This window comes from Oryza sativa, chromosome 11 (assembly GCF_034140825.1).
Source record: "Oryza sativa Japonica Group chromosome 11, ASM3414082v1".
Taxonomy (NCBI): domain Eukaryota; kingdom Viridiplantae; phylum Streptophyta; class Magnoliopsida; order Poales; family Poaceae; genus Oryza; species Oryza sativa.
The window spans coordinates 26,985,177-26,995,000 of NC_089045.1; the positions used below are offsets into that span (position 1 = coordinate 26,985,177).

Genomic DNA, 9,824 nt, shown 5'->3' on the forward strand with positions numbered 1-9,824 from the left:
ACGATGACGAGGTCGGCTCGGCTGGTCAGACCGAGCGCCAGGCCAGTCAGACCGCCGGCACACCTCCGGTCAGACCGACCCATGAGGAGCGGTCAGACCGGCCAGGTTCGTCGGGTTCCAGTACTGTTGATGCTGATCTAGATGGTCCTCCGGAAATTACTACTTCGACCAGCACTGATACAGAACGTGGATCAACTTCAGAAGTTGCTGCTCCGTTCCACATTCAACGACGACATCCGCCGGAACAAATCATTGGTAATATATGTGAGCGGACTACAGGGTCTAAGGTAACGACTCATGATGTTTGTGCAAATTCTGCATTTGTTGCTTCTTTTGAACCCAAAGATGTGTCACATGCATTAAATGATGAATCGTGGATTAACGCCATGCATGAAGAACTTGAAAATTTTGAGAGAAACAAAGTTTAGACATTAGTTGAACCACCTTCTGGACATAATATTATTGGAACCAAGTGGGTTTTTGTCACACCCCGAAGTTCTTTCCCAAGCCTAAATTCAAGTTATAAATGGTCTCAAGAAAATACTAGTGTAAAGCAAGAGTAAACCTTAATAAATTAATGCAAATAATAATCGGAATTGGCATGTGGAATTTTTCTTGAGTTCTACATGTCGAAATTCGCTAACAAGATTTTTAGTGGAATTTTCAGAGCCCTCGAAATAATTTTAACCAATTAAAATTGACCACATGCAATTTTAAATCCCAGGGAAAATCTTTTCCTCCTTTTCTTTTTCTTTTCCCTCCTTTTCCTCTTCTTGGGCCGTCGGCCCAGTCCACCCTGCCACCGCGCGCGCCCTCCTCCTTGTGGGCCGGCCCAAGCCGCCCCTCCCTCTCTCCCTCGGGACGCCGACAGGTGGGCCCCACCTGTCGGGGTCGTCCCCTTCCTCCGGCCGCCCGCCCCACGTCGCCACCACCGCCGAAACCGCCGCCGCGCCCACGTCCCCGTCTCCTCCGGGCCACGTCGGTCACGCCCGCGCATGTGCCGCGCCTCCCGCACCCACTCCTCCTCTCTCCCGCTCGCGCCCGCGCCTGAGATGGCCGGGATTCGAATTCCAAATCCCGCCTCTCTCTCCACCTCCACCTCCCCACGTCGGCCGACGAATCCCGCCCCTACCGGCCACGTCCGAGTTCCTCCTCCCCTATTTAAGCTCCACCGCCACCCCCTCTCTCTTTTTCCCCATCTCGCCGAACTCTCCCGAGCTCTCCACCGCTCCCGCGCCGTGCACCCATCCGCCGCCGCCGCTCCCGCTACTCCGGCCGCCGCTAGCCGCCGCTAGGCTCGCCGCCACACCGCGCCGTCGCCACCGTCGGGTTCGCGTGGCCAAGGTCCACCCCGTCCACCCCTCCTCCGTCGAGGTTCGCCGCCGGAGCGCCATTCCCGCCGTGCTACGGTGAGAGCCGCCATGTCCGCCGCCTTCGGCCAGCGTTCCCGCCTTCTATGGCCCCTCTCTCCCTCTCTAATCTTTTCCTTTTTGTTCTTTAGGTCGTCCCGGACCCTGTCCGCCGCTTGTCGACCTCCCTCCATCGCTCCTCGTCGCCGGTAGTCGCCACCCCCTCCGGTGAGGACTCCCTCCCCTTTCCTTTCCTTCCCCGTTTCCCCGTGCGCCGCCACCACCCGCGCTCGCCGCCGCCGGGGCGCCGTTCGCTGCCGCTGCCCACGCCGTCGGTTGCCGTCGCCGGCAACACGCGCGCGCGCGCCGGCACCCTTGCCATGGCCGGCCGGCCGGCTTTGAGCCGAGCCGAGCCGAGCCAGGTCGCCGCCGTACTGTCCGATCGGCCCCGGGCCGATCCGGGCCGTCGATCCCGTGGACCGGCGGTGGACCATCCGCGTGGTCCCGGTCCACGGTAGACCGACCACCCCGTGCGCCACTGACATGCGGGCCCCGCCTGTCGGCGCCACCCCCCCCCGATGACGTTAGCCCTGGGGTTATTGCGCAATAAATGATTTAAGGACTTTTGTTATAGAAATAAACACAGAGAATCTTCTAAAAATCATAACTAATTCATCCGAGCTCCGTTTAAGCCCGTTCAAGTCTCAGTAAATCAAGAAAAATGTGTAGAATCCATTAAAAATGGTTTTGTTCTCTGTTTCTGTCACGTCCCAAAACGACCCTAAAATACATCCTCTAAATTATGCCTAGAATAATTAAAATCCGTGTGAAAGCCTCCAAAAATTAAAATGTGCAAAGTTAAAAGTCAAATAAGGCTTAGAGGATTTTTGTATATCTCTTAAAAGCCTAAAATGTGTAAATAAATTTTAGTGGAATTTTCAGAGCACAAATAATAATTGTTAAGAAATAAACAAAGTTAAAAAGGTTTTATAAAAACAAAAACCCTAAAAAGTCCCCTTCCCTCTAATGGGCCGGCTCGGCCCATTTCCCTCCCCCTCTCTCCTCTTCCCCGCGGCCCACTCGGCCTCTCCACGCGCTCGCGCCGCTGACGGGCGGGCCCGCCCGCCACCCTCGCTGACGGGTGGGGCCCACCCGTCATCTCCTTTCTCCCACCGCTCCCGCCGCCTCGCCCGCGCCTAGCGCCGCCGCCGCTCCCGCCGCCTCCCGTCGTCCCCGCGTGCAATAATGTGGGGGGAAATACTCCCCGTGATCCCCTCTCCCTTTCCCCCCATTTTTCCCTCTCTCTCTCGCATTCAAACGGGTGGATTTGCTCCCGCAAATCTCGCCGACGCCATTGATGGCGGCCGGACCTCCCGGCCGGTTTCCTTCCTTCCCCGGCTGCCCTCTCCCCCTTCCAACCCTATTTAAACCCTCCCCGCACCTCCTTCGCCCATTTCCAGCCCTTGCCGCATCGTCTCCTCGCCGGAATCGAGCTCGCGCCGTCGCTCTCTCTCTCCTCCGTCGCCGACGACCTTCAGCCGGCCTTCTCCGCTCGCCAGGACCGTTTCCCGCACCGGCATCACCTCCTCCGGCTTCGCTGCACCGTTGCCGTCCCCGTCCACCCCCTCGTCGAGCTCGCCGACCGCCGGAACGCCGCCGACCCCGTCGACCCGAGCCGCGCCGCCGCCTTCCTCCGCTCCGGTCGCCTTTTTCGTCATCGCCGTCGATCTAGGGTGAGCCGTGGACCTCCGCCTCTTTTCCCCCTTTCCCTCCCCTCTCTCGGCAGCCGGCGACCATAGGGGCGCGGGCGCGTCGCCTCCCGCCGACCGCGCCGGCATAGCTGCCTTCGGCCGCACTGAGTGGCTGCCGCGTGGGGCCCGGCCGTCAGCTGCCCGCGCCCTCGGGTGCGCCCGGTCCACCGTGGACCGTGACGCTACCGCGTGGGCCCCACTCCCGTGGGCCCCACATTTATAAAATATGTCCTTAGGTTTTGTCCACTTGGCTTAACCTACAGTCGAGATGGCTCTGATACCAGCTTGTCGCGACCGAGAAAATTGCCTTTTCCCGAATGCTAGTGTATTAATCCCCGTCCCAGGAAAAGCCGGGGTACACCATACAAACATGATACAAACGGCACATCTTTATTATATCGATAATATTTACATTATTACAAAGGCACTTCAGGCCTGACAATCAAAAATAAACAGCAGCGGACTAGCGGGCCTATGGCTCCATCTTCACAGGCGCTCAACTGGGGTATAAGCCAGGACTCCACCTAAGACTTCTTCTCCAAAACTTCTCTTACTGAAGGGAGGGAAAGATAGAGCAAGAATGAGTACAACCACAGTACTCAGCAAGTCACACCGGGAGATGCATGATTAATGCAAGGGAGTACAAGGGGTAATAATATAGGGGATTAGGTTTTGCAGTAAACAACATTTAAAAGACACTTAGTTGCCCAAAGCTATTTTATAAAGACGATTCTAGAGCTACACAGTATTATTAATCAAGGCCGTGGACCCACACGAACCTGCCTTAACCCAAGACCTACGATGATTCAGACCGAACTGGCAACCCGACCTGGGTCCCAGCTCGTCCCAAACCAACCCAGGCCAACCATTCCATATTTTAGTTGTTAAGCAAATTTTAAGAATTAAACCACTAACTTGGGTACGTTGCTAGGCTTGCCCATATCCGAGGGCGCGGCTATTCGAATAGATTTACTTTGATCAGAGGTGTACATCTTTACCCACAAGACACATCTTTACTCCGCATTCCATGGCCTTGGAACCCGTCGTAAACATGTGACATAACCCTTCACCCATCCTAGCCGTGAACAAAAGTACCGACCCAACCCTGCCTACGGCCGGTATCCCGGGACAGGCAGGCCAGGATTGAGCCCCAAGCAACAGGATCTAGACCGGGTGCGCCACACACATAGGGGTGAGACCACCCGCGTACTAGTCCAGTGCCATGGCATCTCGACTAACGGGCACCGACCCGTGTAGTCTTCATTTGCCTAGACATCTCGGGCGGTTACCTAAAAGAGTCGAGTGTTAAAATTGATTTTTACGAGTGGTTGTGAAATTGACTTATGCAAATTAAAACCCCTGCTCTATAGGACCTTGTAAGCGGTTCAAAAAAATATGCTTGCACAAACATGTTACCTACCACCTGTAATAGTATCATAATCCTGATATTGCATATATATACTCCTTTAAAATTTAAACATAGTATTATGACAGTTAATACTTCAATCTTTTCATATAAAAAAGTTCACAGCTCAAAGATGGATAACATATCAATATATTATCTTTTATCTGTAGCTAAGCACGGGCTTTCAGCTTAGTTGTCCTAAACACAGTGTCTCAAGCATCACACTATATATGGGCTATTGCCCATGCCCTTGAACATCCACGATGAATATAGTGCCAGTTTTAATTTGAGCTATATTCGTAATATGTAATGATAAGACAAAATAGATTCTTATGCCCTCTCTCTACGGTCAATGTGGTTCGTTCAATTTCAAGTTTTGTTGATAGTATAATATAGTACCTCCGTCCTAAAATAATTGTATTTCTAGGATTCAAAAATCGTCCCAAAATAATTGTAATTCTAGAGTACTAATTGCCCCATCAATCATATCTCATTCAAATTTCTCCTTATTTTACCCTCAACCATCTTTCCACTCTCACATAAACATCATTTAATAAGGGGCACCATAGTCTTTCTTCTTAAACCTTAATATATGCTAAACAACATATAATTGCAATTATTTTGGGACGGAGGTAGTATTCTTTATGTGATGTAGATCGATCAGATCAATAATTGAGACTGCCGGATGCATGGCTGATCAATCATCGCACGCGCTAAATTAAGGTGGTGTTTACTTCCAGGGACTTAACTTTAGTCCCTGTCTTTAGACACTAATTTAGAGTATTAAATATAGACTACTTACAAAACTAATTACATAAATAAAAGCTAATTCACGAGACAAATTTTTTAAGCCTAATTAATCTATAATTAGAGAATGTTTACTGTAGCATCACATAGGCTAATCATGGATTAATTAGGCTCATTAGATTCGTCTCGCAAATTAGTCCAAGATTATGGATGGGTTTTATTAATAGTCTACGTTTAATATTTATAATTAATTTTCAAACATCCGATGTGATAGGGACTTAAAAGTTTTAGTCCCATCTAAACAGGGCCTAATTATTCATCTTAGGAATCACAACGTCAACTCATCGTACTGAATTCATGAAAATGATCCTGACAGATCATACACGATTGTACATGCATAACGTTATCATTTGAGACTATCTACTCTATCCGTCCCTAAATATTTGACGTTGTTGACTTTTTTAAACATTTTGATTAATTCATCTTATTCAAAAACTTTAGTGAAATATGTAAAACTATATGTATACATAAAAATATATTTAACAATGAATCAAATGATAGGAAAAGAATTAATAATTACTTAATTTTTTTAATAAGACAGTCAGACATATTTAGAAAAGTCAACGGCGTAAAATGTTTAGGGTTGGAGGGAGTATTTGTCAAGCAGTTGAGATTTCTCTGTTGTTTATCAGACACTATTTTAGTACTAGATCAATATGTATCAACAACTCACATTTATGTATTTCTTTAATTATCTCGTGGTGAAGGAGCGAAGGTTCTGTCCTAAAATTTTGAAAAGTGTATTGGCATAAATTCTTATCAGTATATATATGAAACACAAAGTTATGAACCGTATTAGCATAACAATGCATCAATAATTATTCAGAAAATAAAAAAAAATGCAAACTGAAAATTACACTTCGACCATTTGTTAATACTCCATCCATTCCAAATTGATCTACATATAGTCTTTTTGAAGCTATTCCTAAATGATATACATATTTGTGTTTATTCATTAAGTCTATTCGTTATTTGTGCATTGGAGTAAATGGACATTGATGCATGCACACAAGTTTTTATAACCCACATGTAATATCTTAATTTGCTATTGGCTAGGAAATAACGGGGATCGCGCATGCATCGAATTTGTTGCTAGAGTAAATATAGTATGAGAGAGTTATTAGCTTTTCTTGGTCTTGGTGTACCTATGAAATATGTAAATCAATTTGAAATGGAGGGAGTAATTAATTAAACTTGCCACCTTAATTTAGATTGTGTAAGTGTGCGTAGGCTATGACTTGTGCGTGAATGGAAGTAGTGCGGAGGCGGCAGCGGTGGCCATGCCCCTCCATCCTCCTCGCCGCCTCCTCGCTGCACCGCGCCGGATCCGGTCGCCTAGATGTTGGGGGCTGCTGGATCCGGCCTCCTGGAGGCGGCATCGACAGCGATTTGATGGTGAATCTTCAATTTCTCTGATTTGTGTGGGGATTCAATTTCTGTGATTTGTGTGGGGATGCAGTGGTTGATGAATCAATGGTGATGTTGATGAATTAATGCTGATGTTGATGAATTAATGCTGATGTTGAATTTCTATGATGGTGAGATATTGATATTGATGAATTGATATTGAGGAATTTCTGTGACGATGAATCATGATTTCTTGTATGTGCGCTGGGGAGCTGCTCGATGAGCCGATGCATCGAGCCGGTTTTTTTTTTTTTTTTTTTGCTCCTGTGCGCCTCAAAGGTGCTGGTTATGGAACCGGCACCTATAACCGGCACCATTTAGGATTTTTGTAGTAGTGCTGATCAATCATCGCATGCGCTAATTAAATTAATAATTCATCTTAGGAATCACAGCGTCAACAGAAAAATCATACTGAATTCATGAAATGATCCTGACAGATCATACACGATTGTACATGCATAACGTTATCATATATTGTCATCAAGAAAACTCAAAAGGTACTATTCACTAATATTTGAGACTATCTATTATTTTTCAAGCAGTTGAGATTTTTCTCTTGTTCATCAGACACTCTTTTAGTACTAGATCAATATGTATCAACAACTCACACATTTATGTGTTTCTTTAATTATCTCGAGGTGAAGGAGCGAGGAAGGGTCTGTCCTAAAACTTAAAAAAGTGTATTGGCATAAATTCTTATCAGTATATATGAAACACAAAGTTATGAACTGTATTAGCATAATAATGCATAAATAATTATTCAGAAAAGAAAAAACAAAGCAAACTGAAAATTACACTTCGATCATTTGTACTAATAATTAATTGAACTTGCAACCTTAATTTAGATTGTATAAGTGTGCGTAGGCTATGACTTGTGCGTGAATGCAAGTAGTGTACTTGGATACTGGTGTGTGTGTCTGTCTATCTATCTATCTATCTATATATATATATATATATATATAAAACCAGGCGACTAATAATTAAGGAAGTAGCTATTTTTTTATTTGTTAATAGCCCACTAATTTTGTAAGGTGTGGCTTCTAATATAAGTTGTGCGCCGCAACTTAGGCAAGACACAAGCAAAGAATTAAGGAGAATTAAGTATTTACCATGTGCGATTATGTGGTTGCAAAGTGTGGTTTTTAAAGATTCTGGCATCAACCAAATTGTGGCCCCACAAGTTGATGGTGCAGATCGAGCTATTGAAGAATGGACTATATAAAGAACCAAGCTGCTCAACTGCAAGAGCAAACGAAATGCAAGTGAACTCTCTTTTGCATAGATACAAAATTTTAGCAACTTTGTATCGATCTGGTGCAAGACAACACAAGCCATGGCGGATCAGCTTGTTCACCTCCCCCAACAGCTCCTGGTTCTCTTGCTTTTCATCGCCCCCTTCTTCTTCTTCTTCCTCATCCGTTCCATTCGTCGTCGCGATGGCGGCAGCGTCCGGCTCCCACCATCTCCATGGGCTCTCCCGGTGATCGGCCACCTGCACCACCTCATGGGCGCGCTCCCGCCACAGCACGCCATGCGCAACATCGCGCTGCGCCACGGGCCGCTCGTGCGGCTCCGGCTCGGCGGCCTCCAAGTCATCCTGGCCTCCTCGGTGGACGCCGCGCGCGAGGTCATGAGGACGCACGACCTCGCCTTCGCGACGCGCCCCTCCACCCGAGTAATGCAGCTGGTCTTCCCCGAGGGCTCGCAGGTAGGGGTGTAAATGGGTCAGCCGCGAACTCACTTATAAGTTAAAATAAACGGGCTCGCGGCTTATTTTAGTTTATAAGCGGGTTTCGCGGGTTAGCCACTTACGCCCCTACTCGCAGGGGATCGTCTTCACGCCCTACGGGGATAGCTGGAGGAACCTCCGCAAGATCTGCACCGTCGAGCTGCTCAGCGCCAAGCGCGTCCAGTCTTTCCGGCCGATCCGCGAGGAGGAGGTCGGCCGGCTGCTCCGGGCGGTGGCGGCGGCCTCGCCGGCGCGGCGCGCCGTGAACCTTAGCGAGCTCATTTCGGCCTACTCGGCCGACTCGACGATGCGCGCCCTGATAGGGAGCCGGTTCAAGGACCGGGACAAGTTCTTGATGCTGCTAGAGCGCGGTGTGAAGCTATTCGCCACGCCGAGCTTGCCAGATCTTTACCCATCGTCGCGCCTCGCCGAGCTGATCAGTAGAAGGCCTCGCCAGATGAGGCGGCATCGCGACGAAGTGTACGAGTTCTTGGACATCATTATCAAGGAGCATCAAGAGAACAGATCTTCCTCCGATGACCAGGAGGACTTGGACTTGGTTGACGTACTCCTGAGGATCCAGAGAAAAGGTGACTTCCCACTATCCACTGATAACATCAAGACAACAATCGGAGTAAGCATCCTAAAACCATAAAATTTAATTACCAAGCTAATTTCAAAATTAATGTACTAAGCAAAAATGAAAATTTGGCTATGTGTTATACAGGACTTGTTCAATGGGGGCAGCGAGACAACCGCAACGACACTGAAATGGATTATGGCTGAGCTCATCAGGAACCCAAGAGTGATGCAAAAGGCACAAGACGAGGTCCGACAAGTGCTTGGAAAACATCACAAAGTTACAGAGGAAGCCCTTAGAAATCTGAGTTACCTGCACTTGGTCATCAAGGAGGGGCTCCGGCTGCACCCTCCAGGACTTCCGTTGCTCCTGCGAGAAAGCCGAACCACAAGCCAGGTCTTAGGATTTCATGTGCCCCAAGGAACTATGATACTCGTTAACATGTGGGCTATAAGTAGGGACCCTATGTACTGGGACCAAGCAGAAGAGTTCATCCCAGAGAGATTCGAGCATGTCAACATTGATTACTATGGAACCGATGTCAAGTACATGCCGTTCGGAGTAGGTCGACGGATATGTCCTGGAATAGCTTTTGGTCTAGTGAACTTGGAGCTTGTGCTAGCAAGTCTCTTGTACCATTTCAACTGGGAGCTTCCTGATGAGACGGAGCTTGGGAACCTTGATATGAAGGAGGAGATGGGGGCAATAGCACGACGGCTCCATGATCTTTCGCTTGTTCCAGTCATTCGCCATCCATTACCGGTAGATATGTAATAGCTATCAGTCAGTAGCTTGA

The 9,824-nt window shown here is 48.0% G+C and overlaps 1 protein-coding gene across 1 annotated transcript in view; it reads left to right on the forward strand.

The window, feature by feature from the left end:
* Nucleotides 1-7,968: 7,968 nt before the first annotated feature.
* Nucleotides 7,969-9,824, forward strand: part of LOC4350979 (desmethyl-deoxy-podophyllotoxin synthase) — a 1,937-nt gene continuing 81 nt past the window's right edge. The window contains exons 1-3 of the mRNA XM_015760069.2: nt 7,969-8,427; nt 8,546-9,082; nt 9,176-9,824. The exon at nt 9,176-9,824 is cut by the window's right edge and continues 81 nt beyond it. Of these exons, the coding sequence (XP_015615555.1) occupies nt 8,053-8,427; nt 8,546-9,082; nt 9,176-9,802 (1,539 nt within the window). The 5' untranslated portion in view covers nt 7,969-8,052 and the 3' untranslated portion in view covers nt 9,803-9,824. The remainder of the gene's footprint in view (nt 8,428-8,545; nt 9,083-9,175) is intronic.